The 26,468-nt window shown below is 46.9% G+C and overlaps 1 protein-coding gene across 1 annotated transcript; it reads left to right on the forward strand.

Moving 5' to 3' along the window:
- Positions 1 to 24,652, forward strand: SDC1 (syndecan 1). Its single transcript, XM_086745809.1, has 5 exons — positions 1 to 333; positions 19,870 to 19,951; positions 21,001 to 21,491; positions 21,714 to 21,843; positions 22,401 to 24,652. Exons 1-5 carry the CDS (start codon positions 277 to 279, stop codon positions 22,565 to 22,567), a joined length of 927 nt encoding a protein of 308 aa, XP_086601935.1. The 5' UTR covers positions 1 to 276; the 3' UTR covers positions 22,568 to 24,652.
- Positions 24,653 to 26,468: the final 1,816 nt, after the last annotated feature.

The raw sequence follows: 26,468 nt of genomic DNA on the forward strand, positions 1-26,468 counted from the left end.
GTGAGGTGAAGGTTGTTGGAGTGGGCTCATTAAAAGAGAGAGTGCAACTCTTCGCCGGTGCAGAGCGTTGTTGGGAGGCTGGTTCGGTGGCTTGGGAAGAGGAGGAAAAGAAGGAAGAAAAAAAACAAAAAAAAATCCCAAACAAATCAAACCAACAAAAAAGGAAGAAGGAAATAAATAGAAAAGGGAGAAAACTCGCAGCTACTTAAGAAAATACGAAGAGGAGCGGGGAGAAGCGGCAGGCTGCGCGCTCCCGGGGCCCGGCGAGGAGGGAGGATGATAAACGCGGTGGCCGTGTGGCTGGTGGCCCTCTGCTTCCAGGCTGCTGTCCCGGTGAGAGCCCGGCGGCGAGCGGGGGGATGGGGGTGCGCGGCGCACGTGGGGCGGCGAGGACCAGACCGGGACCGGTTGGGTTGGGCCGGGCCGGGCCGGGGGGGGGGGGGGGGCGCCGCGCTCCGTGAGCCGCCCCGCTCCCTCCTTCCCACCGGTTGCGGGAGGGCAGCGGTGCCCGGCGCTGCCCGGCCGGGAGGGCTTCGGTGGCTCCTTTGTGCTGGCGGCGGGCTGCAGCCCGGGCCGCCCCGCCAGCCCTTAATTCAAACCAGACCCGCAGCGGCGGCTCCCGGCCCGCCGGCGGCTCCGCCCCGGGGCGGGCGGCGCTGCCCGGTGACCCCCGCCGGGACCCCCCCCGTCCCCGATTCGGGTGAGGGGGGAGCGGTTAGCGGGGGCGAGCTCTCGCATGTGGTCTTTTGTGGATGGGTTGTGGCCGGAGGCCCGCGGTCACGGGTGACTCCTGAGACGGGGGCGCTCCCACCGTGCCCCCGGCACAGCCCGGCTCCCAGGGGGGCTCGGGGTCGGCCGCTCCCCCCTTTTGTGCCCGGGGAGGGTGCGCTGCTTATTTCTGCCCCGCCCAAACAGAAATCCTGGTCGTCGGCTCGGCGCACGAATCCCCCACGCCCGTGCGGGGCAGCAGCCCAGGGATTCCAGCTCCACTTCCCCTCCCCTGCGACTATCCCGGCCCTCCCCCGAGCTGCCAGGGCAGGGCTGGGGGTCACACCTCCCCCCGCCCCCCCCCCCCTTTCCTTTCGTGCGCTCCTCCTGCACAGCGCCCATAACTCGGTCTTAGCGAGGGCTGCTACTTTCCCCAAACTCCGCTGCGTCGGGAGCAGCTCCCCTGGGGACGCGCAGAGCCTTTCGGCCCGGGAGAGCTCTGCTTCCCCGCAGCAGCAGCCGGCAGATGTCATCCGTGGACAGAAAATGGCTCCCTCCCCCCCCCCGCTCCGCCGCTGCCCGCTGAGGCCCTTCCGCGGAAATCCGGCGCGGCAGCCCGGTAAAAGCGCTGCGGCTGGGTGCCCCCGGCCTGTGCCGGGGTCTGCGTCCTCCCCTCGCCCCTCGGTGGCGTTAGTGAGGGTGGGACAGGAGTCCCTGTAGCCCTCCTGGAGCGGTCTGTGGTGAGGGGATACACCCCGCTTCCCACCTGCATGCAAGGAGTCTTCTCCTTCGGGTGCCTTGGGAAGGAACAAGAAGCTTTGTGCGAGGGCAGGCTCCTCAAAGTGAAAAGTGGCGGGGTTTTTCTTTCTTTCTGAAAGAGAATAATTGGTTTTGAAACTTGTCTGGAGATGAACTACAGCAGCAGTTGGAGAAGGAGTGGCAGAACAAAGTGCATGGCAGGATCTAAGTTGCCTCTAACATCCAAAATGCCTTCTGTTTCGCTGTACAACTCTGTAGATCTGGACGCGCACCCTTCCAGCCCGCGTGGTAGTGAGCAGTTCTGGGGTGGCTAAAAATGATACGCAAGTGAGCGTAAGCAACCCTGTGTCATGGGGAGAGGGCTCTGCTCGTATCTTCTGAGTGAGCCTTCTGCTGAATAAAGTGGAAAAACTGCATTCAATTTGCAGCCCTTGTAGTGCACTTGGATAAAATTCCCCTGTGATAAATATTCCTGACTAGAAATGGTAAGGACGTGAAGTAAATGCTTGTCTGGAGTTTTCACATGCATAAGACGCGCGCAGGACTCGATGACACCTTGGGCTGAGGGGTTTCCTGTGTGAACGCGCGGAGGAGCAGGAGTCCTTGGGGCTCTCTATGGTGACTCAGCGCTGAGGCTGTTTCCCTTCTGGCGATCACGCGGCCTTTTCCCCGTGTCGAAATGGCATGACATGGACTAAGCTGCCTTTCCCATCTGTCTGGAATAATTACGCTTTTGCATCAAGTGGCAGAAAACCCCTTGTGTTGGGCACAGAAAGCAGAGCGACCTTACACAGTCCTTGGCGTATGCTGGATCACGGTCACAGGCACTGCATGGTTGTGGTGGGTTCTTGGTGGTCTGATTGTTGGAATGTGTGCTGCTGACCCATCACTCAACCCTCGGCTATTGCTGCATGATTTGACTCGTCCATGTGCGTTCTTGTAGAAGTATTAAGCAGGAACAAGAAAGCGGCCAAACGATAGCTATTTACTTTCTGAGTACTTTCACCCGCAAGGATGTTTGGGGAGGTTCCTTTTCTTATTCAAGGTGACACTATTGCCCAAAACACCTTGTATGAGAGTAATTTCCCTCTGTTGTTATGATGGGGACGTTGATTTAGTTGAAATAACAAGGCTGATGCATCTTAATGGATTAACCCAGTTATTTTCTGAAATGGAAACTCTTACGTGGTACGATCCTGCCATGAAGCCAACTGAGCCAAGGTGCACAGCCCACTGCAGGAGGGCGATGGACAATCCAGCCTGAATCACGAGGGGAAAGCAGGGTTTTGATTGTCTCCTCTGGTGTAGGTGCATGCCGGTGGTTAACACAAGCTTAGCAGAGCAGGCAGAACCTTTTTCCAAGGGTGATGTCATTCCTATCTGAATGTAAACTAATTAGAAGAAATTAGGTAGTCCAGCTTGCTTATTAAACATGTAGGCAGTGGATAAGGAAGAAACACTTTCTTCTGCAGTACGTGCAGAGCAGCGTCCTGTTACTTATCAAGCACTATAAACAGCGCTTCTCCATCTGAACACTCGCTCGCTGGTGGCCACCCCCCAGTTAAACGGTGACTCTGCTGTATCTGGTCAGCTCTGATCAGAGCAGAGACAAATAAGCTGGGGTTTGCATGGTGTGAGGGGGCTCTGGTGTGAGTTTGTAGTCTTTTCTTCCAGGTTTCTCTTGGTTTCAAGTGGCTAGAAGAGCTAACATTTTTCATGGCAGCGCTCTGAAACTTCTGGAAACCAAACAATCCTCTCTGACAACTCCAGACAAGTTACAGCAAGTGCAAGAAACCTGTAAGCCTTCTAAAATTAAGCTAGTGCACTAACCTGAAATGTAGGCTGCTGTTTTAGCAGCAAAATTGGTCCATTTTAAGCATGTGTTTTGCATTGCTGGTGCTTAGATGTCTCCAGGTGGCCTATAGTAGTGCTTCATCCTAACCTTGTTTGAAGTGGCTCTTGTGTCCAAGAACCATACTAATGTCTCTGAGAGGGACACGCCGTGCTTGTTTGTGTCATTTGGCATCTAGGGAGCTGGGATTTTTAGTAGGGCCTGCTACAGGGAGCAGGGAGCTTCTTGGGAGAGAGAAAATTGGACCCCTTTCCTGAGGAGGTGCTGTCAATGATAAAATTGCAGTGCGTCAGCATTGCAGCGTTAGTATTTTTGTCTTGGATGCCTCCTGCTCTTTACTAACTCAGAGCTATTAATACAGCACTCCAGGACAGCTGGAGATGGGTGCACTCGCTGAGGCACAGGGTACTTCAAATGGCACTAGTTCCTCGGGACAATGTTCAGCTGATGTTAAGGCACCTAAGTGTAGGTGTCCGTGTGTGCTGGGTGCCTGAGCTCTCATTATGGTCCTGGTGATGTAGTCGGTGGAGCCAGAGAGAGTGGTTATCAGACCAGCCCCTGCATGTCTACTTCAAGGTGAGTTGCTTTGACTAGATCTCATTTTGCCTATAAAGACACCTTTACTGTAGTGTCTTTATCTGAGGGCAGTTTAGCTCGAAGTGATAGTTTGGTTTTTTTTTATTTGTGAAATTTTCATGGTAGCTCTCTCCCTAAACAAGCAGACCGGACGGGTGCTGTTTCTGTGCCAAGAGACCTAGTAAAGCAGTGGGGGACATCAGCTTTCAGCTAGAACAGCAGCTCTCCTCTTCTAGTGCAGCTGGACTGGTGCCTCCAAACAATGCTGTAGTCTTGCTCTGCTAAAGGCTGTGGGAGAAATTAGGGAGTCTAGCTGGGTCCTGTATCAGCGTTCTGAAGTGAGGAATATGAGCAGAAACTAAGTGGATGTATTTTGGAGGGGGGCATGGTGAGCTGTTGAGGAGGCATCGGAGCATTTTAGTATTAAAAGGCACTGTTTGTTTGTTGATTAGAAGTGAGGAACCTTTGTTACTCCCTAGACTTTAATGCAGTTGGTGAACTTGCAAAGTGGAAATTGTTTTGACCAACAGCACAAGGACTTCTGGTCTTTCTTCTCAGCTCAGAAGAGAAGTGAACATTTAAGATACTCTCAAATGTAGAGGGAGCCCATGGTGTCTCCTTAGGAGTACTGAGTGTCAGTTTTGCTAACAAGTCTCTAAGGTGGAGTTTACTGGTGTACTTCATGTGAACTGCTCTGCTAGGCTACTGGTGTACCGCAGATTCATCTGCCCTGGCTAGAAACCTGGGATAGTGCAGTTTCTACTGTGGAGAGGCTAGTGGAAAAGCTACTGTACTGTGAAGCTTTACCTTGAGGTGAGATAACATTTGGACCTCCTACAAGCCAACTCTTGTGGAGCAACATCTGCTAATGTGGTGGTTTCCCAGCCTCTCAGGTTCTCAAGCACTGCTTGGCTGCAGTCGACATTCTGGGTCTTGTGGAACCGGCATGGGTCCAACGGAGTCTGTTAGCTTGGGCACCTTGCCATGCTTGACTGTAATGTTTGTATCTCCCTGCTGAGACCAGTCTCACCAGTGGGGCTTGCTTTGCTGGATGGGAACCAGTGCATTAGTGGGATTTGGATGGAGCTGGTAATAGAACTTCCCGTTGAGTCACTGGAGTTGCAGTTACAACTGAGTCATGGAGGTGGTGTAACTTGTGGCTTTCCCTGCTAGGCTTCTAGTTCGAAACTCCTTCAGGTATTGATCAGCTGAAGAGCTCTTGCTCCTTCACTTAAGCATCTTGCTGCTCTGCTCTCTAGCAGAACTGTCATCTCCATAACCCTTGTTTTTGCACTACGGTTCTCTTTAACATCCACTCATTTTACCTCTTGGTGTCCAGGGCTTTTCGAATAACTGAAAGGTCTTCAAGATGGCTATTGCAGAATGACTTCTGACTAAATCAAAGGCACTGATAAAAGATAGGGAACTGCCAGCTAACCAGCTTAAATACTCTTGGGTAACCTTCCTTTTGTGGAGGCTCTCTGTTCTTGTCAGACTCCACTCCGTAACCCTTCTTCAGTGCCTATGCAGTAATGACAGTGTCTTGTGTGCCAGTCATGGAAGGAAAGGCTGACAGTCTTGTTTTTTTTTTTTTGGCTGTAGGCAGCCCTGTCAACCAGACTTTGGCAAAGCACAGCTGGTTCATGCAAGAACTTCTCTGAGTGCCTTGGCTCCGTTGCCTGAGCCTACACAAGCCATAGCCAGAGAACGGGGGTTGCTCTTTGTCTGCCCGGGCCATGTGATGAGCAGCTTATTGCCTCTTACACGGAAGGAAACTTGAACTCCATTCCAGTTGTAAGGGGAGCACGTGGAATGCTTTCTGGGCAGTGCCGCAGACCATGACTGTCCTGCGGTGTACACAGGAAAGCTCTTCTAATTGGTTTCTAATGCTAGTTGTGGTACGCGTCCTCGTCAGAGCCAGTCAGCGGCTCCAGTCCAGCCCCTTGCATCTAGGGGTTACTGGATGTATATTGAAGCCAGAGGTGGGCAGGGGAGAGTGGAGCCAGTCTGCCATGTGGAGAGCAAGCAGTGATTAGTGTAATGATTTCCAGATGAGAGCTCTTGTGAAGCTCAGTGTTGTAGCCATGGTCTTGCTGTGGCTGTGTCAGTAGGGACCCTTGGTGTGTTCCCTGGGGATCAGAGCTGACAGCTACAGTGCTGGAGGAAGGGACTACCTGGCTCTTTCCTGTCCCAAAACAGGACCCTCTTGCTGCCTTATTCTATGCTTTGAGACCCATAGATTGGAGAAATATAGATACAGGTATGTATATAGAGAGATACCTCTCCCTGCCACGTGCTGTTTGTTGACCTGCTCACAGCAGGATTTAGAGGCCGTAGGCCGTGATCCTGAAGATTTGCTGCCTGTGCTCTGCACAACCAGAGTTGCTCAGAGCAGGCCGGTCTATCTACCAAAACACCACTCTGGGGTAAGAGCATCTCTGCAGAAGAGAGAATCTGTTTATCCCATTGACTAGCTCAAAGGTATCTTCTTTAGGGGTAGAGCCCAGGCTTTCTTTGATCAAGAAGTTGAGGGGAAAAAGTAGAAAAAGCCCAGTCTAGAGGAACCACAAAGCTTCCTTGAACTCACACCTAACACAAGCACTAATTTAAGTTATATTCTTCACTCCCTTGCTGTGCTTTGTGCTTATGAAACTGGGATGGAGAGTCTCGCACCAGCAGATTTGATGGCCAAATGAGATTTGTCCACCTCGCTGGCTCTAACAGGGTGTAAGTGGCACCTACGTGCAGTGGAAAAGCGGTAGCAAGGCTTGCATCGAAACTTGCCCAACAGCCTGCAGCGAGACAGCTTTGACTTAAAAATCTCGTTCTGTCCTAACGGAGGAATCATCTAGATCATGACTACTTTCCCATCGGTGAACAAAGCGCCTAACAAAGGAGGCTGGCTCTGGCATGTCTGGGCAGCGGCGAAGGAGTGCTCTGCTATCGTGCGCTTACATCTACTGACTCATGGCCTCGACGAGGAAAGCTGCTGGCTTAATCCTGCAGCAGCACTGGCTCCGCTCTGAAGCGTGTTTAACTCGCAGAAAGTTCCTCAGTCTGCATCTGTAGTCGCACTGAGCTGTGCCATGGTGGTGAGCTTCTTGCGACAGAAGCTGGAAGATGCGATTATGAATAATTAGAAGTTATTACTGTAGTAGCTGAAAAGTGCTGAATGCTCAGTATGCCCCCGTGCCGCCAGCATGCAACCAAAGGGGTTAAAAAGATCTATCAAACCTCCTTACGCTGCTTCTGGTAGGCAAAACAGGCTGGACATGAATGGGCAACTGAAACGGTAGAGCCCTAATGGTATAGTAAATCTTACTGTCTAGCCTGTCCAGCCCCACCACCCGATTGCCTTCTGGGGAACCTGCCCGTGCATTATTTGAAGGCATACCGGTTGGCAAGGCTCGAAACTGTGCCGGAGATCACTCTAATAATTTCATGGTATAGATTGTGTTTCAGTGCCTGGGGGACGTTCCCTGATGTTGTTTAATTTACTGTATGGGTTTAGCCGGTGGGTCTCTGGCAGCAGGCCCAGAATACTACAAAATTGTGAAAACTGCAATATCAAGAAGAAGAAAGTGAAAGTTCATAATAGGAGATCATGACTCTCTCACTGAAAACTGAACTTTTTTGGATGCTTCAGAAGGACGAGCAGTTGTATTCACCTCACAGGATTTCTCATGCTAAAAACCTGGAAGAGCAGAGCATTCAGTGTAGTAGTGATGGTGCTGGTCCGTGCCAGTGATTCAGCCGGTGTGTTTAGAATTGGCCCATAAGGTGGTCCTCCAGTGCTTTATGCTCTGCTTTCTTTGGAGATGTATTGTGCTGACTAGAGTTGGTAGTCAGTGAGTAGACCCAGAAGTGTACTCATATGAAATATCTTTAACTTGGTGATGTTTGAACAGTGTCTTAGAAGTTTGATCTATTGTTATATAGCATCTAGCTATCCTGATGGTACTCCTTGCTAGAAACTAGACTGAACTAAGGGACCTATTTTGCTAGGAGTAACTTGGTAGTAAAGGACTTCACCTTGCCTTGCAATTTTTAGTACTGTTTTACTGACTTAATGCCTGACAGTCCATCAGAGGTGGTGTTAGTGATGTCCCTTGTTTCTTCACAGTATAGATGTGTAAAATGCAGGGATGTCCAAATCACAACTGAAGTCTCACAGTTGCTCATACAAGGCGGGAGAGCATCTAGACTCCACAAATGTGGTAGCATCTCCCCCTAAACTCTAACCTCCTCAACTAATTTGGTGACTGCTCTGAAGCAAGGCCATGGGGAAGACAGGTAAAGAAGCTGTATACCCAAAAAAAGGAGGCATGAGGTCCCTGAAGCTGGTGTCTCTTACAGTGACACTTGGATAACAGCTTGGATCAAGGGGAAGCTCTCTGATTTATCCTGCCTTTGAACAGTCCCTTGTCCAGGGCTCTGCTGTACGGATGTGGTACTAAACAGCACAGCTGAGTGTCTCTAGGTCGGAGTCAATTAGTTTCATCCACTGGGTGCTTGGTTAAGAAACGCCTAACGTTCATTTCTGAAATGAGCAGAAGTAGAGGTGACTAAAGCGCAATTGCAGCAGCAGGTTTTTAAGACTGTTTCTGATGGGAGGATTTCATTTGATGCTTCAGCTTTGAAATGATACTTCAACACCCTCATGACTCAGCTTGGAAGTACACCAGCCAGCTTCCATAATCTTATTGAGATGTTGCATAACTTAACTGCAAACGGGGCAGTGGTAAGCAACTGCTGTCAGAACTTCAGCTTACACACAGGTTTTCCAGTGCTTTTGTGAACCTGAACGCAGAGGTGTCCTAGGAAGTGGCACTGAGCTTGGTCTCCCCACCATTTTATATGAGTGGGTCACTTGCTGTGTGCTCCAGTGGTCATGGGCATGCATGTTTCTCAAAGGGAGCTCATGCAGTGTGAACTGTGTTCTATGTTAGAGTAACTCAGTGAAATGTGGTCCAGCATCTGCCCAAAGACCATCTGGCCTACTGATGTTTATTCCAAGGAGATTAGTAGTACCCAAAACACTTACATGCCACTTTTCTTGGGCACCTCCACTCAGGAGCAGCCAAGATTGTGGAAGGAAAGGGTGATGCTGAAAGTGCCACTTTGAGAAGTCTCTTGGGATGGGGGAACAGGGTATCCCTGATCTGAGATGTGGCTCCTGCATCTGATGGAGATGTTTCAGTCCTTTTATGCATGGCTTAGTCATCCTGGTGTAACTGCATCTATTTGGAAGGGATGACTTCTGCATTATAAACAATCAAGGCTTAGTCAACACTGTAAGATTCTGTGGATAAACCAGACCTGATAGCATGCCTCATAATTTAGGGAGAGACTTGATTTCTTCACGTCCATGCTGGTTGATTTGAAACTGGAAATAGTGAGGCATAGAAGCAAACGCAGAAAGTTAGTGTAAGGCCTGCTAAGGTGCAGGAACTGCCCTGCATTGGATCAAAACCAAAATCTAAAGCTGCTTGCCTGGTCTACGTTGAGTCCAGCAACCGACTGTTGATGAGGACTTGCAAGTTAGAATCATGGAATGGTTTTGGTTGGAAGGGACCTTCAAAGGCCATCTAGTCTGAGCCCCCTGCAAGAAGCAGGGACATCTCTAACCAGATGCTCAGAGCCTTGTCCAACCTGGCCTTGAATGTTTGCAGGGATGGGGCATCTACCACCTCTCTGGGCAACCTGTTCCAGTGTTCCACCTCCCTCACTGGAAAAAAATTTTTCCTAATATCCAATCTAAATCTACCTCCCTCTATTTTAAAACCATTATCCCTTGTCCTCTCGCACAGGCCCTGCTGAAGAGTTTCTCCCTGTCTTTCCTGTAGGCCCCCTTTAAGTTCCTTCTTAACAGACCAGCGGCTAACTGGTGTGAGTCTGCTGTGCAAGAACACAGTTTCTTGGCACTGGTTAGAGCTTAGCTGTAGGGAGCACGGCCAGATCAGAAGGGAGCTGCTGAATGCCAACTGTTGGCTCATTTTGCTTCCCAAGTCCAACTTGCTTCTGCAGCTCCCTTGCAAATAGTCAAGGTCTTCTGTAGCAGACTGACAAGTAACAACACCAAGGGATCAGGCTGTGGGGTGTGACCGGTCCTGCCATCCGCTCTGCACATGCGAGATGGAGACTGGGACAGTGTCCAAGCCAGGTGGCTCTTTCTAGATGCTTCCAGATCCCTGAACAATCAGCTCTTCAGTGCAAGGTGTGCCTGAAAAGGGTTGGTGGTGGTGCTGTAACCGAGAAGCTGGGTATGAGATTTGTAATGAAATACAGTATTCAAAGGTAGCAGATGTTGGGATGTGTGTATGGAAAATTCAGATTGGTAGCAAAAAATAAAACCTCACATTTCATGAGCATTGGAGACTTCATCATGCCTCCTTCTGGAGAAAATGTGGGATTTACCAAAGCGATTGAGAAGGCCTTGTCTTGGATTGCTGAGTCTTGGGCTGACATGAAGGACTTGATGTGTGTCCTGTAGCGTAAACTATGAGTGGATCAGCTGCGAAGCTAAAGCAGAGTTTGATAGCAGCAGGCCTTACATCTGGCAGGTGTTTCTGCCACTGAAGTGTCAGCAAATATAAAGTAATTTTGGTTGTCTTGTGGATGGGCTGTTGCTATAGGATATATCCTCCTATAAAACCTCGAGTCTGGGGGGTTTCGCTGTAAGTGTATGTAACTGATCAGAATATCTTGTCAGCTTTTTCATTGTTGTAAGGCTAACTATTTGTAGTCTCATTAAGTTTACCAACGAACTTGCTTTAGCAGAGACATCTAGTACTCCAGGGCTGTGAGTTCATCTTTCTGCTGAGGTTTAGGTAACTTCCTAGCTGCTAGGAACCAGAAGTACTGCCACTAAACCCCCTTAGTTTGATGATACACTAGGGATCTTTATCTGAAACCTGTATTTTGCTGACCTAGCCTAGCACTGCAAGCAGTTTGCTCAAATTAGAAACATATATGTGTCACTAATAGAGTGAAAATGCTTCTGTGATCTTTCAAGAAGATCTTACAGCTTTGTCTCCTGGCTCTTTGATGTATCTTGCACTAAGTAATGTCTAGAGTTCGAGGAGGAGAAGAGGGAAACTCCCAGCATTGACATAAGAACCCAGGTCTCCTAGCCTCTTGCCTGGATACCAAAGGCTGTTGCATGTACTCTTGCCTGAGAATAATTCCTGGAGGTAGGAAGTATTCCTGGCTGCATGCTGGCTTCTCTTCCTCAGGTGAAGCAGAGCAGCTTCTTCGCCCCCAGAATACTGTGTAGCATGTTGATGGGGTCACTTCTGACTTCTGGGAACATGCCTGCTCAGGTCAGAGCACTTGTGCAGCTGTAGTGTTGCTTGGGGTAGTTTGCTAGTGACACAAAACCTGGCATGGAGCTCCTTTGAAGTAGATAGTAGTTCCACCAGCCAAGTTGTATGGCATTTGTCTCCAGGAAACAGGCTTCCATAGGACTGGAGGCACAAATGTGTTTTCCTGGTGCTGCTGAGAGGCACTGGTGATTCATAGGGTGCCACCACCCGGATTTGAAGACTTGAGATGCCACAGACCATGTCATGCTTTTCTAAGGACATATCTCTGATTCCCGAGCTGGTTCTTTCTGAGCTGAACAACTAAAGATGAAAAGAGCATGTTGTGCTCCTGTGGGATCAAAGTCCTTGACCTGCCCCTCTGGTGTCCTGACGTTGGTGTGCTGCAGGCTTGTGCTCTGCTGTGCAGGGATGGCCTCAGCAGGAGTGTGCAGGGTTGAGCTTCTTGGCATCCTGGCACATGGCCTACAGCTGCACACTGACCAGTTCAAGCTAAGAGGCCTACTGGAAGAATACGGTCTCAAATGGGACAAATGGAGATGCCTTTGCAGTTCTTCTCCCTCAGATCCAGTCTCGGACTGTGTTCATCAGTCTCGGGGCTGTAATGCTAACTGGTCTCCTTTACTGGGAGCTGGGTTGTTTCTTAGCTTTATGGGAAGAGGATACTGGCATCTCCAACCCATGCATGCTCTCAAGGAGCAATCAGGTGGTCTGAAGCCATTACTGCACTTCACAGGAAGTTCAATGGTTCTGTAGCGAGTTTTGCTCCAGTGACAGTCCTCAGCACTGATCCTGTGAGACAGTGTGAGCTGGTGGTAAGGGATGGTGCAAAGAAAGGAATTTGCACCTAGATGCAAGTGAGACTGTTTGTTCATGGCTACATAGGTCAACGCATGGATGGGGATAACTGGATAAGGATAGGGACTGGTTTTGCTGGGACTGCTGTTGAAGACATCAGGTCAACGTGTTTGTGTGTGTTGGAGGGCAACACTACAAAGTCCAGTCTCCACTTAAGTGCCCATAACTGCTGATGACTTGTCTGAGGTGAGTTACTCAACCTTACCTGCCTGAACCCCACAGCAGGGGCTGTGTGTACACTGCAGTCATCCTACACCTTGTGAACTAGCCATGTCGGAATACGTGGTAGCCAGGGGCATGTTTATCTGTGGTGCAGTGACTAGCGTGCATGGGTAGTGGGTTTTGGGCTGCTGGAGTCCTTTGCTGGATGGGTTTCTGTTTCATGAAGATTTTCCAGCCTGCAGCACGCTGCCCTCTTTTAACCTTGACTTTGTTGGGGTTCCTGGGACGGGCAGTCCACCACTGGCTTTGGCTGAAACTAAGCAATTCTCTGTCTGTGCTTTTCTAAACAAGCAGATGAACTGGCTGTTGCTGTAAGACTGAACCTTCTCTGCTGGTTCTGCTGCACTAGAAAGTAAGAAGTGCTGGTGACTTTAAGTCAGAGGGTTTTAAGACAAGTTAGGTTTGCCTGGTCTGAGCTTATGCAGCTCACTGCTGATCTCTCAAGCCAGCTGAAATGGATTGAAATTAATTTCCCAGGATGAACTGGAGCTGTTAGCTCTATGGCCTCACTGAGTTGTACCTACTTAGCACAACTTTGAGGTTACACATTGACTGTGGCTTTCCTGTGCTATCTGAAGAAACGAACACCTGAACTATCAAGTATGTTAAAGAGTGGCAGGGAAAGCTCTTTAAAGAAAAGCCATTATAGCATAAAACTGATCTGGCTGCTCCTTGTGAGATTAACTGCAGGGAGAAGAGCTTTCTTGTTAGACTGCATCTTCAAAACACAGGCTGCCTTAAATGTGGGAGACAAAAGGTACCCCACTTCTGGCCACATTGTGACTGCAGGGACCTGCCACTGATAGAGGGTTAAGTTGAGTGCTTGTGTGTGTCATGTCTGTGGATGTGTTGACCTGTCGGTGAGATGCAGTGGTTGGCCTGGGCTATAGTGCTTGGCTGGAAGGAGCAGGCTGGCATGAGTGAAAGCAGTGTGTAGTAACTTACTTGTTTGATAGATCCTACAGGTGAAAAAGCAGGAGCATAGGCTCTTAAGTTACTTCTCTGTATTCCTGAGGGACTGACCAGACTGCTGGCGGAGCTGGCTGAGAGAGGACTGGGAGGCAGCTCGGCTCTTCTCCTCCACAGCTGAACTGGTGCTCTGTATGCTTCTAGCAGCACACGCAAGTGATGTGTTTCGCTGATGCTGTGTGTGTTGCGTGGCCACAAAGCTTCCCCCTCTGTGGAGTCTGTAGGCCTGTTGGACTCCAGCTGCCCCTGGCCCTGCTAAGCCCTCTCTGCTGAAGGACATGCAATGTACTCCTGGTCCAGTATTGAACAGCAACTGCACCAGGCCTCCTGTAAAGTTCAAGTAGTTCAAGACAAAAACAGGACTACTATCTTTCTGAATAAGACATCTGTCTAGCCTGTGCTACTGTGTTTAGGTCAGGGAGGACTTAAAAGCCCTGTTATCAGACTTTGGAACAAACCTTATCCATCGTGAACAAACACTCTGCAGAAGTGAACAGAAAAGATGGGGAGAAACTCTTTTGCAATAGGACAAGGGGTAATGGTTTTAAAATAGAGGAAGGTAGATTAAGATTAGATATGAGGAAAAAAATTTTTACACTGAGGGTGGTGGAACACTGGCACAGGTTGCCCAGAGAGGTGGTGGATGCCCCATCCCTGGAAACATCCAAGGCCAGGTTGGACAGGGCTCTGAGGATCCTGATCTGGTTGGAGATGTCCCTGCTCACTGCAGGGGGTTGGACTAGAAGGCCTTTGAAGGTCCCTTCCAACCCAAACCGTAATAGGATTCTATGAACTCTCCCTGCAACCCCTATCCTTGCTCCTTTTTGTATAAAACTGTGCGGCCCTTGAGTCAGCTGCTGATTTGCATGTTGCCTGCAGTTGGGGCTGGTGATGTGCATTTCCGTAATGCGTGGCGGTGGCAGGGCATTGGCATTTTGCTGCCCCTCTGCCGTGGGGAAGGTGAATGTGTGTCAGCATCCCGGGAGCCCGGGCTGTGATTATGAATTGTTTAAGCAGCCCTGGCTGCCTTGCTCTGCCCTGTGCCAATACAAACACTTGTGCATTCATGCACTGAGCAGGATGGGGGAACTGGTCCTGCTGGAAAATTCTTTGCATGATGTTTTTTCTCTTTTTTTTTTTTTTTTTTTTTTTTAAACCCAGACCAGTTCCCTGATCTGGTTCGCTGTGAGACTGCACAAACAGCTATCCAGGGGATGGCCAGGAAGCATGAAGTGACACGCTCTCGTGGGAGGCGGTAGTTTAAAGGGCCCCCGCTGCTGATGGTGACAGACTGGTTCATTTTTGCTCTTGGGATGTTGATTGCTGGGTTTCAGCCCTACTTAATTAAAAAAGTTGCCCTGTCACAGTAAGGAGAAAATGTAATGCTGATTGGGCAATAGCGTGGTACTTATCAAGTGAGCCTCTGGAAGTACTGGGACTGTAGCTGCTGTGCGTATGGAACAGCTGGATGCTCTCCTTCCTTGGGCACTGCATCTTTTTTGAAGGATCAGCGTATGCTTCTACAGCTGTGGCCACAAAACTTGGCAGAAAAGGAGGATCAAAACTGTGTGGACCATGGGCAGAGTTTAGTCTGGTCTGTTGTGCCTGTAGAGGAACAGATCTTAAAAGCTTGGGATTTTCATGTAGGTGTTGAAAGGTCTTTCACTGCCTCGAGAGCCCAAGTGCCAAGAGGTGGCTACTGTGTGATGATCGAGTGGTTCATGCTTCAGACAAAAGCAACTTCTGTTGCAGCTAGGACCTCTCCCTCAAATATAGTCCCCTTCTCAATGACCAGCTAAAAATAGAAGATAAGGCCAGAAAGAACTCAATCAAGATTTTCCAGATTTCATTATACTAATAGTGATCTGGTAGAGAAGCAGCCAGATTAACTGGCATACTTGCCCCTTGCTGTGAAAGTGGTGCTTGCTGTGCTGAGCAAAAAAGCATCCTGTACATTCAGCTTGAGAGCTGCCAGATCACTTCCCTTTGGAGGGAGCACCCTGCGAACCGCTAACCAGCCTCACCCCAGTTGACGTAAACTGGTGGATGGAAGGGTGGGGATGCTGAAGCCCATTGGTACGTGGCAAAAGCTCATTGAGGGAGGGGGAAAACGATACCCTCTGAAATAGGGAGGGCAGATAGTTGTAATGCTGTGAATGGCCTTGATGGTAGTACTAGCTAGGGATAAAAGCACTGCTTAAATCTCGGCTGTCCAGTCCATGGGCTGTTTGTGGGATGGTTTGTAGCTGTCTTTCTGCTCTTTGGCCTGTGCTGTTAGTCTGTATATTTGGGGTTTCCAAAAAGATAGCTACTTTATTAACCTGGAGGGTCACCAGGCAGCGCTGGCGCTTGTCTTGCACAGTGGAGAAACAACTGGGAGAGCTATTAGCTGAGATGGTGCCACGCGGCAGCTGCCTCCTGATGTAGCAGACTTGAATGCACACCTCGCTTCTGACTTGCCACATAAAAGCATCAGTTGTGTTTCAGTTACTCCAGAATTTGTCTGACTGTTAAAATTGAAGGTGTACATAGTCAACCTAATGCTAGCAGTCTGTATGCCTGCAGAAGGAGGGGGCTAGCTGAGGATGCTGGTAGGTTGGGTTTTTTTTTTTTTTTCCCTTAACCATTTAAGCTGTCTGAAGACCATGGACATCTGACACTGGAGTTAATCATGTGTGGGCTATTAACTGTAGAATATCAAGGTTTAACAAAGCTACACTTTTCTCTTAGCAGGTGGTTTTGTCTTCCCACACGCTAATATCAGTATTTTGAGTTTAGAAGCTCTTCAGGCTGCTCTGCCTCAGATTTCTGTTAGAGGGACTAGCTCTGCTCCTCAATAGGGAAAGGTGAAAGACAAATCTTTCTGTTTATTCTAAAGCTGTTCAAATCCTTGTGAAAGTAATTTTCTAGATGCTCCGGTGTCATATTTAGTAGGCAAGCAAGAGAGCAAATGCTTGTCTTGTTCTTATATGTGTGTCTAAACAAGAGCAACCCATTGGTTTTGCTTCCCATAAAACTGGAATAATCTTCCAGGATGCTCAGGGAGGTATTTGAGGTGAGAGAGCTCATCACAGCTCATTCCTTTTCAGCTGAATAAGAAGGATTTATTAGGAGAAACAAATGTGCAAATTTAACAGCATTATTCAGATAATGGAGGATTTCAAGTGTGTTTGACACGGCTGTAATAGGCTGATCACTAACTAGGATTAGCAAGAGTGGGATACAAATCACCCTTAATCTGGTTCAGGGCTTGTACCAGCTTGTGGCAAAGCCAGTGCTTTCACTTACCTCAAAGAGCAATTTGAAATAACTGCCTCCTTTTACATATACCATAGCTCAGAATTAAAGAAATGTGGTTCCAGTTTGGGTGGGGTAAGATGAACAGAGAAACTACAAATCTCCCCTTCATCGTGAGAGAGTACTTCAGATCTGTGCTCCAACTCTGGCAGCTGACGGGATAAGGACAGAAAGATTCATGTGTTGAGACTGTGACCAAGATGAAGACTGCAGAATATTTAGAAATTATGTTTTTAAAAAAAAAGAAAAGACAAAGTCAGAGCACGTCAGACTTCTGGAGCCAATAATCTTGGTAATGAGTTCTGAAAGCCTGGCCCATTCTTGATTAAGTTGGAGATGCTGCTAGGCAGCTTTCTGGTTGTCCCAGCAGAACTGAATAACTATTGTTCGGCAACAATACAGTGCTCAGCAAGACTGAGGCGAACAGTCTCCTCAGGGTTTCCCCTCAGCAGCCTGCTTTGATACTGGGGGAAGGGGGTCTTCCACTGGTTGATGGGAACTGGTTAATGCATATCAGAATTGCTGTTAAAAACTTCACCCCTCATGTGCAACCAAATTCAGTGATGCCAAATCCAGAGTGTTAGGCAAGTTATTTCTAATAAGATGTCTGAGCTGCTAAAAAAAAAAACAAAACCCTAAAAATGTATGAGCTTGTGCCATTTTGGCACAAAAGCAACTTTAGGTGCAGTGTAGGAATTGAAAGTTTTTTGACCAGAATACACGAGATACCATCGGAGATCCTTCAAAGGATCTTCCACCTGAACTTAAATACATTCATCCAGCATCTCTGGTGTCAATTACAATGTGGATGGTCCACAAATAGTCTCAGTGGACTGAAAAATAAACTACATGATGATGGAAATAACTTCTAAAAGCACTTCCACATTAGCTGATTATATCTAACAGTCTGATAATAACTTTTTGAGCTAAAGTAACGCAGTGTTGTTGGTAGAGCAATCTTGCTTTAAACCGAAATTTATTTTCAGCTACTTCATATGATACTACAGCCTGGTGATTCAGTCTGTGTTCTGCACCCCTAATCCTCTTGACTAATCAAAACCTTCCTCACTGGTGTAACTCAGCTGAAATAAAAGGTCATGGAAAAGCCTTGGCCATGAGGTGGTTGTTGTCTGAACAGCACAGTCCGTCTTCCTGATGCAGACCCAAATTAGTTCAATCCCTTCCGGTGCTGTCGTGACTCAGTGTTTTACGTTAACCTTGCTGTGTCTGAAGTCCTTCAGCAGCCGATCGTTATAGAAGCATGGCCGTCTGTGGTGATGTCATGAAGTTATGTCACTTTGTGGATATTCTGACTGGTATCCATGTGTACATAATCCTATACTGTCCCTTGAGTATTTAGGGCAAAGAAAGTCCCTCTTGCATCCCAGGCCTCAAACTACCTGGTCAAAGGGAGATGCTGCATCTCCTGGAGGAGCAGGAGCTTTGGGACAACTAAGTAGAAGGCCACATTTAGTGTAACTTCACTAAGTTATCTTATAAAGCTGTGGAAAGCACGCTTTATTAATCCTGAATCTTGTTTTATATTATTCTCTTGACGTACAGTAGCCAACTTCAGGGGGCTGGAACTGGTCTGAGTTGGCCTTCACATTTGCAGGGTGGCTGCTGAGCAGCAGCTGGGCAACTCTACACTGGAACAGCATGGGCCTCCATTGGTTTAGACTGGTCTAAACCTCTGAGGAGGATCTAGCTGTCCCTGCTAAGATACAGAAATCAAACTAGGATTCAAACAAGTACATGACAAAGGCTATGGAGAAGCAGAACATGCAGCAGCCTGGGGAGAGGCTAGAAGCTCGGGTGTGAGGGCAAATGTTAGGGTGGGCTGGCTGAACACGCTGGATCACAAGAAAGGAAGCCTGGTATGACCAAACAAGCCTCATCAGTTAACACCAGAAGGGGAAGGGGTGCTGGCTCAGTAGTCAAGATCAGGAGCTGCCGTTTCATTTCCTGACGGTCTGTGATCCTTTCAGGAGTGTTGCTAAGGTCTGCAGACCATCACATCACATCTGTCCAGGTGTCCTTGGAAATCTTGTGTGAGCTACCCCTGAACATTCAGATTTGGGGAGACTTTAGTCTCGATCTTAGATAAAGGTGTATGGTGATGTGTCTTAAACTGTATTGGCAGTCCCTTTCTTCAATAAAAATCTGGAGAGATTGCTTTCTAACTGCTTCAAGGTAGGGTCTTCCCACTGGGAGGAGAGTGCACACATCCAGGAAGGACTTATTGGACCTACTTTCCATGGATAACTGCAAAAGCACAGTGCAAACGAGCAGGGACAAATCTAAAAAGCCAAATTACATTATGACATGCAGCTAAACAAAAGATTGGAGGGCAATTTCTTCTTAGAAATTACTGTAAAAATATCCTTGCAGAAGCTTGAGGAAAAGTGGTTTGTTTTGTTTTTCCAGTAAGGAAGGAAAGTGCTAAAAAGTTTAAAGTGTATATAGAAAGAGGTTTTCTCTCTTTTTTTCTTTTTTTTTTTTAAATCTAACTACAACAATCACCTAGAAGGGGTAAGATCTTGGACCTGATAAGGTTGGTGGCAGCTTCAATACTTCTTTGTGATCAGAGAGGTCAAATCTAATGGGCTAGTTAACCACCTTGGAAACTAGTTGCTCTATGGAAATGTGAGGAATGGATAAAGGATTAAGGATGGAAGAGAGAACTGGATAAACCTGATATCTTAGAAGAATGAAAAGGAGATAGGGCAGATAAATACAGCCATGTAGGTAATAAAGTGACAATGAGAGAGCACAAATGCTTTGTTTGAGAGATCCTACTAGTGCTGGCTAACTTCTTCCTAGGATAAAAATGAGTGTTCTAGTCATTTTTATGTGTCAATGTGTTAATGCAGGCTAGAGAAGTACAGTGGGCCTGGATGCCAAGCTGGCAAGAATGAGTGTTGTTCTTACGTAATAAAATGAGATTTCACATTCCCAGTAAAATCACGATCAGCTTGCATGATGCAATGCGATGTCTCCTAAACTTGTAGATGGGGCAGTGCTGGAAAGGGATGGTGAGGGCATCTTGAGGGAAAAATTCTGGAAAATGGGCAATGTAGTTGGATGGGGAAAGATGAAATTCAGAAGTGACTTACAGGGCTTTGGTTTGAAATCTGAGGAGGGAGAATGACTGGTTAGGTAATGGTAGCCCCACAGAAATAAACCTGGGGCTAGTCATGAGCTGAGAGTCAAACTCATTGTGCCCTGTGTACAGGGGCACAATGACTTCCCTACTCCTGCTGGCCACGCTGTTCACTAACACACCTTTTCCTCCTCTCTTTAAAGCAAACTACAAATTTGAACCTTCCTCCTGAAGATCTTGATTCATCTGGTGATGACGACGATGCGTTCTCAGGTTCAGGTGCAGGTGAGTTATTAGCACTTGTACTGTTAGTGCTTGATCCTTCCAGATTGTGGCAATCGAGATCCTGATGAGCATCCAATCTAAAAGGTGGGGGAAGGAGGAATCGCACACACCCCTGCCCCAGAATCTGAGAGTTGGGAACAGAGAAAGAGCCTAATCTATTCATCTTGTGTTGCTTCAGATGCTAACAATTAGCAGAAAATGAGTGGTAGGAGACTTGAGAAGGAGCAGAAGCAGGTATACTCCATGTCACTGCTAATATGAGATATTACATTAAGAATTTTATGAAACTGGAGTGTTTCTTTACTTGTGGGGAAGAGAGACCCTAATAAAAGAGCCTTTGTCCTCTCTTGAAGTTGGTAGGAGATAGCATTTGAGGGTGTGCAAACCCAAACCTGTCAACATACATCAAGTGCAAATTTTATCTGTCATCAGATGTGCAAGTTCCCATGGGCCATGATTTTTTTAGAAGTGGAATAATGGGGGTTTAGGGTGGGGGGGAAAGTCTATCAGAATGATTACTTAACTGCATGAGAGAGACCTTTTGTGTTCAGTGCTAAAGTTGAGGAGATGCTACTGAGGGAAGAGCAAGCTATTGAAAGCTAAAGCATGGTATCCTTCTGCTTCCTTCCAGCTACATGCTTGTATTTTAGATTAAATTCTGCAGGAGTAAGACCCTGAAATCAGTGCCAAGTGTGCCAGTGACTAAAGGCATTGAGTATACGGGTGACTGCTGGATCCCATAAAGTATATTTATGGGAAAAGAAGTCCGATAACCATCCTGAGTAACCAGTGTACTGAAAGCAGATGTCTGCCTTGTTGACCAATCTGTGAACAAACTGGCACTTGTGACTTTGGAAGAAGCAGATGATGAACACAGTATTGCTGGATAGCACATTGATCTGTCCTTTCCTTGTTCCACTGAAAAGGATAAGGAATTAGAAACTGAACTGCTGTTATGACAAAAATTGGCTATGCAGGTTAGGCATCCTCCTTAGATACTATTAATAAATCTCTAAACTGGCCAAGGTAATAATTTTTTTGTTTTGCAGGTCCCCTCACAGACCAGTCTCGCACCTGGAGGATCCCAGGAGAACCAACTAATTCCTCATTACTGGCAATACCAATGGATTTCAACGAACAGTTATTTCCTGGGATTGAGAGCCGAACTGAAAAGGAAGTAATATCTCCTTCTGCAACTAGTAATGTAGTGACAGAGGAGCCAGTTGTAGCTCTGAAAGATGAAGTATCCATCCTGGGCTTCCCTGACGGGAAACCAACAAATGATGCAGTTTCAACAACAGTGAGAAGCCCCACTACTCACTTTCCTTCAGTGGTTCATGTAACTCCTTCAGAAGCCCCAGGCACAGTCCATGAGCTTGAACCTAAAATCCCAATCTCTGATGTGCTAGACAAAGACGTGCCTGAGCCCCACTCTACCATCCATCACGAGGAAGGCATCACTGCTGCCCCCACGACAACAGCTCCAAAGGATGTTGTTCCTACACATGAGGAGGTTTCTGAAGATGGCTCTGGAGACCCGGTGAGGATTAATAGCTTTGACACCCTTTCCAGTGAAATAGCTTTAGTAGTATGTTGTAAGTTGCTTTTGCAGTAAAGGGTGGTAATTTTTCAAAAACAATGTTTGATTTAATAGGTTGTATTGGTGGACGGTTTTAGATGAGAAAAAAAACAAAGCTGTGGAAAGTCTCCTGTAACAGACATGATGAGAAACATAAATAACCTGCCTTTTATGTCCTAACAGGGAGACTTCATCTTGACTAAAGATGAGGACTTTGTCCCCACCCAGAACTCAGAAGTGCCGGCTGACTCTGGGAGGAACGCCAAAGCAGCAGGAGCCTCGGGAATTATGGACAGAAAAGAAGTTCTTGGAGGTACCTGATATTCTGGATTTCTAGTTGGTGAAAGCAGACTCTCATAGGAGTCTTCCAGACAGCAGAAGCTGCAGTTCTGCAAATACATCTCTGAGCGTGAAAGCCAACCTTTTACAGTAGACCTCTGAAATGAGGGTGGTGATTCATGATTCTGTGTTGTCAAAACCCTAACAGGGGCAAATATCAATCTGCTAATAGCAAGGCAGCCACCGCTAGTTATCTGGGATTTTATGTTTAAACTTATTCCTTTGTTCCTCTCAAAAATTACAGTAAAACTGCTCTAATGCTGCCTGGGTCAAATTACTAGTTGAACAGCGTAGCCTTGCGTGCTTTTGCAGCATGGTCCGGTGGGAGGTCTGCTTCTCTAGGTTCACCTCACGTAGGTGAGCAGGCTCTTGCTAACGGCAGAGTGACTGGTTTGGGAGGAGGCAAAAGGACAAATTAATTTCTGGAAGTCATGAAGTCTGTACAGTAAGGAACAATCTGGAACTTGCAATCATACTAGCATTATCTGGTGTGGCATCTAGAGTAATTTGTGGCTTTTTTCCCCCTTCTAGGTGTTATTGCTGGAGGACTCGTGGGCTTGGTGTTTGCAGTGTTCCTAGTTGCATTTATGTTGTACAGAATGAAGAAAAAAGACGAAGGCAGCTATTCACTGGATGAACCAAAACAGTCTAACGGAGGATACCAAAAACCACACAAACAAGAAGAATTCTATGCATAAACACTGATCTTCAGGACACTTCTTATTCCATCTTTCTTGGACTCTTCTCTCCCTGCACGAGGACCTGCTAGTGTGCTTTGCATTAAACTTAAGCCATATGATGATTGGGTTATTTGCCCTGACCACTTTGCCATTGGAAATTCTATGACTACAAACTACATCTGGATTCACTGAACATTCCCTGCTTTCTTGCACAACTTTTTCGTATTTTTTTTTTAACAGAAGTGGGACTGCAAGTTCCAAAACTCACTTTGGTTTCTCTAAAGACTGCTGGGGCAGGCGGTGGGGAGAAGATAAGGGAGCACTGTATGTATAAATCTCTTGATATTTAGGGAAAGGGCTAGCAAGAATAAAAAAATTATCAGTGCTCGAATTCTGTATAGCAGGGATCCTTCCTATTTAACTCATAGATGTGTTTTAAGCGTAACAAATGACTGCGCTGGGCAGACGTTTGGTACACTGCAATCCTCTAGCTCTTTCTAACTGCCGTATTTGGAGCACTTAATGCCTACGAAACATCAAGCTGAACATGATTTCTAGTGAAAGGAGGTGTGAGGGGGAGGATAAGCAAATGACTGTCACATGGTTTAAAAGAACTTATATTTTGGAAGCATTATCCCATACTCAGAACCAGCTCCTAAGCAGTTGGTGCATACACTTAATACAAAACATGCTCAAAGACCCCAAAACTCAGTGGAGAGTTCTCTTTGCCAGGAGCATTGGACTGTCCTGCTACCCTCTTGCTCTTTCTAGACTTAGGTAAGAAACAGATTTTTCTACGCAGTCTCATCTCAGACATTCCCTCTTCTTAGGTGCCAAATCTAGGCTGGGCTGTCGTTCTGCACATACTCTCATCCTGCACTACTGCGTAGCTGCCAGGTGACTGATGGCGCGTCGTAGCACCTACCTCTGCGCAGAGTTCACAGTGGTTGTCTCGGAACAGGGTCTGCCATCTCTGCCACGGAATACCCTGGCACACGGGTGGAAGGTAGAAAGCAGCATATCATGACTTTGCAGCTAGGGAGTAGAGAAGCATAGCATTTGAAACAAGCCTAATGAAGGCTAAGAGTAGATGGCCTTAAATATATTCAACAGTTGGAGTGCTTGACTCTCACAGCTCTGGAATGGCTCTTCAGCAGCTGTTCCTGCACTTTGGAGAGAAGCAACTCTAGGGATGTCAGACTAGTAAGGGCCAAAAAGCACCTCTTGAGGAAAGTCCAGATACCTGAAGCTGTTGGTGGTCAATGTGCTGTCAGATGTGAGGCGCTGAGGGTCTGCTGCTCTCCAGAGTATCTCGAACTGAGTGAGAAGAAAAGTGTGGTGTTCTGCACAAGCCTTACTTCTGCTCAGCCTTTGATTAGCTTCTTGCAAGTTCAGTTCCTTATCACTCAGTACAGAAAGTGTGGGGTGGGTGGAGGAGTGTTTACAACTGGTGTAAATATTTGTACTGTTGAGCCAGAGGGAATGAATGGAGAATACTGGAGTATCGCAACAGTTGGTGCAAATGTGGCACATTAACAGTAAAGCTTAAAAACCTGTGTAACTTAAATGAAGTATAAAACACTCCTGAGCTGCCACGCAGCTAACATTGGTGCCTTCTCTGCAAACCCAAGGAAATAAACACTTATTAATTCCAAACTCTTCGTTATGCACATGAAAAACTTGTGCACATGTGTAGCTGGCTGTTTTTAAGTACAACTGCAAAGTCCATGACACCTTTTTTTTTTTTTTATCTGAATGAATTTTTATAGGTTAATGCAATGACCAGACGGTGTTAATTTCAGCTGTAATTCTTTGCTTTGTATAGGAATGTAGAAATGTTGTCTGATAGGTTTATCTCTGAAAAGGTTCTTGTAAAGCACAGGAAGATAAAGTGGTAAGCTTCAGTTGTACCTCACAACCTTGAGGGGGAAAGGAAAAAAACTGTATATTTTGGTAGTCTAAGCTGACAGTTTGTGAAACAAACATGATGTTCTGTGTTATTTAAGTGGTACAAATGAAATACGAGTTTAACAGAAGATGCAACATTTGGTTATCTGTATGCCGTGTAAAGGTATACTGCAATAAATGTCATTTTGGCAAGAATCTGTCTGATCTGTGAACACTGCCCTGTATAGTACTTTACAAAGCAGATGTGGTTTTTAAGACCGCCCAGATCTTTAAAGAAGTTGTATTCCAAGTGTGAAATGTGAATGCTGGTGCTCAGTATATGGAGGTTCAGCTCAGAATTGAAGGCTGTGAGCGTGGGCCGTTTCCCTCTTACGCTGCCCTGGATGTCGGGTTGCAGTGAGCCGCTCTGCAGCGGTGTGGGATACGAACGGGCTGTAGCGGAGACTTGAATGAAATCTTTGTTAGAGCCCTGCAATATTTCATGCTGGTTCTGATTTTGGGAGTTCTCCTTGCTTACGTGGTATGTCAACATCCCCCAAAAGGTGAAAGAAGTCGTAAATGTTCCACAGGGCTCCCCTGTGCTGTATCTGTGTCCTGCCTCCAGGAGTCTGAGAGCAGGGAGGGCTGCAGGAGGGGCAGATCCAACACTTTCTATTAAGACGTACTTCCCAAGACACGTGGAGATTGTAGCTCCAAGGAGGGAGAACAGAGCAGGCCTGTCCTAAGTATTCTGCTGTACAGCATCAATTACTCTAGGGTGCCACCGCTTGTGTGGGAGGAGATGGAGCAAAACAGCAGTAGAGGAAAATGTCCTTCACAAAATATGGAAGTCAAAAGCTGCTGCCTGTTTGGGTGGGTCTTACTGCAGCTTATAAAATTATTTTATTTTTACAAGGCTTTGAGCTGTAAGAAACTTAGGTTTTTTTTGTTCTGTGAACTAGCTGCTGTAGTTTTAGTTTGTGATCTCCTCTTGCTTAGCCTGGAACCGTGTGGGCTGTGTGTTTCCCATCAGAAGATGCCTGGAGGAATCTTGGTAATCGGAAGGTTTTGAGATCAGCCAAAAGGATCGAGCTTAGAAGACTTTGCTTCCATAGCTAAACAAAGATGGAAAGTGCTTTCTCACTGCATGCCAGCTTTCCCAGTCCCTTAAACTGGGGAAAAGACTTGTGTAAGATGAGAGTTGACTGTTTTGTGTAGCAGTGTATTACCTGCTATGAATTCTCTTCCTTGGGGCTTTCCAAGACCTTTTTTTCCACTTTTCCAGTCAGTGATAATGTGAGAAGTTAAGGTGGGGGGCGGGGGGGGGAACGAATTGCTGAGTGGGAAATTCCTATGTGAAACACAGTATCTGGTCCTCAGTGTGGACTTGAGAGGAACTTTGTGGTACTACGAAAGAAAAATCTATAGAAGGGATAGTCTGCCTCTGTATTCTGGCACAGGGTAGCCTGGGTTTTCCTGAGACATGTTTCTGTTCACCGTGCTTCCTGACTTTCTTCTTCATCCATGCTGGAGCAATTATCGCGTTTGCTCTTTTTCACAAGTGAGATGCAAAGAATGTGGCTGGCAGAAAATCTGACCCCTTCTTTGTTGTGGAAAAATGAGCTGGAGGGTGTAAATGTGCTGAATGTCAAGGCAGGCATGCTATGAGAGGAGGAAGACTTTTCACAATTCTCACTTTGTCAGGTTGCATTAGACCCTATAAAGGAAGCTAAAGCAAATCTAAAAGGCTGTATAATCTTGTGATTGAAACAGAGAACAGGAAAAAAAAGAGAGTCACTCTACAGGGGTACTGAAAAGAAAAGCGGTTTCAGACATTTCATAAATGCCTTATCTGCTTCTTCATCAGGACCAGTGTGTCTATTGAAAAAAATAAATAGTGGAATAAAGGTGCAGGGTGAAATTTGCTCCATTTGAGGCAGCGGCAAAACTCAAACCTCCCTTTAAATATGCAGGAGATGAGATAGAGGCTCAAAATCGAATAGTTACTTGTCGTTCTGGGATGATATTTAGC

Source organism: Chlamydotis macqueenii, chromosome 3 (genome assembly GCF_036417535.1).
Source record: "Chlamydotis macqueenii isolate bChlMac1 chromosome 3, bChlMac1.mat, whole genome shotgun sequence".
Classification (NCBI taxonomy): domain Eukaryota; kingdom Metazoa; phylum Chordata; class Aves; order Otidiformes; family Otididae; genus Chlamydotis; species Chlamydotis macqueenii.

Excerpts from the sequence above, each read along its gene's own strand:
- SDC1 (XM_086745809.1), top strand. The coding sequence starts at position 277 with ATGATAAACGCGGTGGCCGTGTGGCTGGTGGCCCTCTGCTTCCAGGCT. Across the intron at positions 21,492-21,713 it reads AAGATGGCTCTGGAGACCCG|GGAGACTTCATCTTGACTAA; the intron begins GTGAGGATTAAT and ends ATGTCCTAACAG. Across the intron at positions 21,844-22,400 it reads CAGAAAAGAAGTTCTTGGAG|GTGTTATTGCTGGAGGACTC; the intron begins GTACCTGATATT and ends TCCCCCTTCTAG.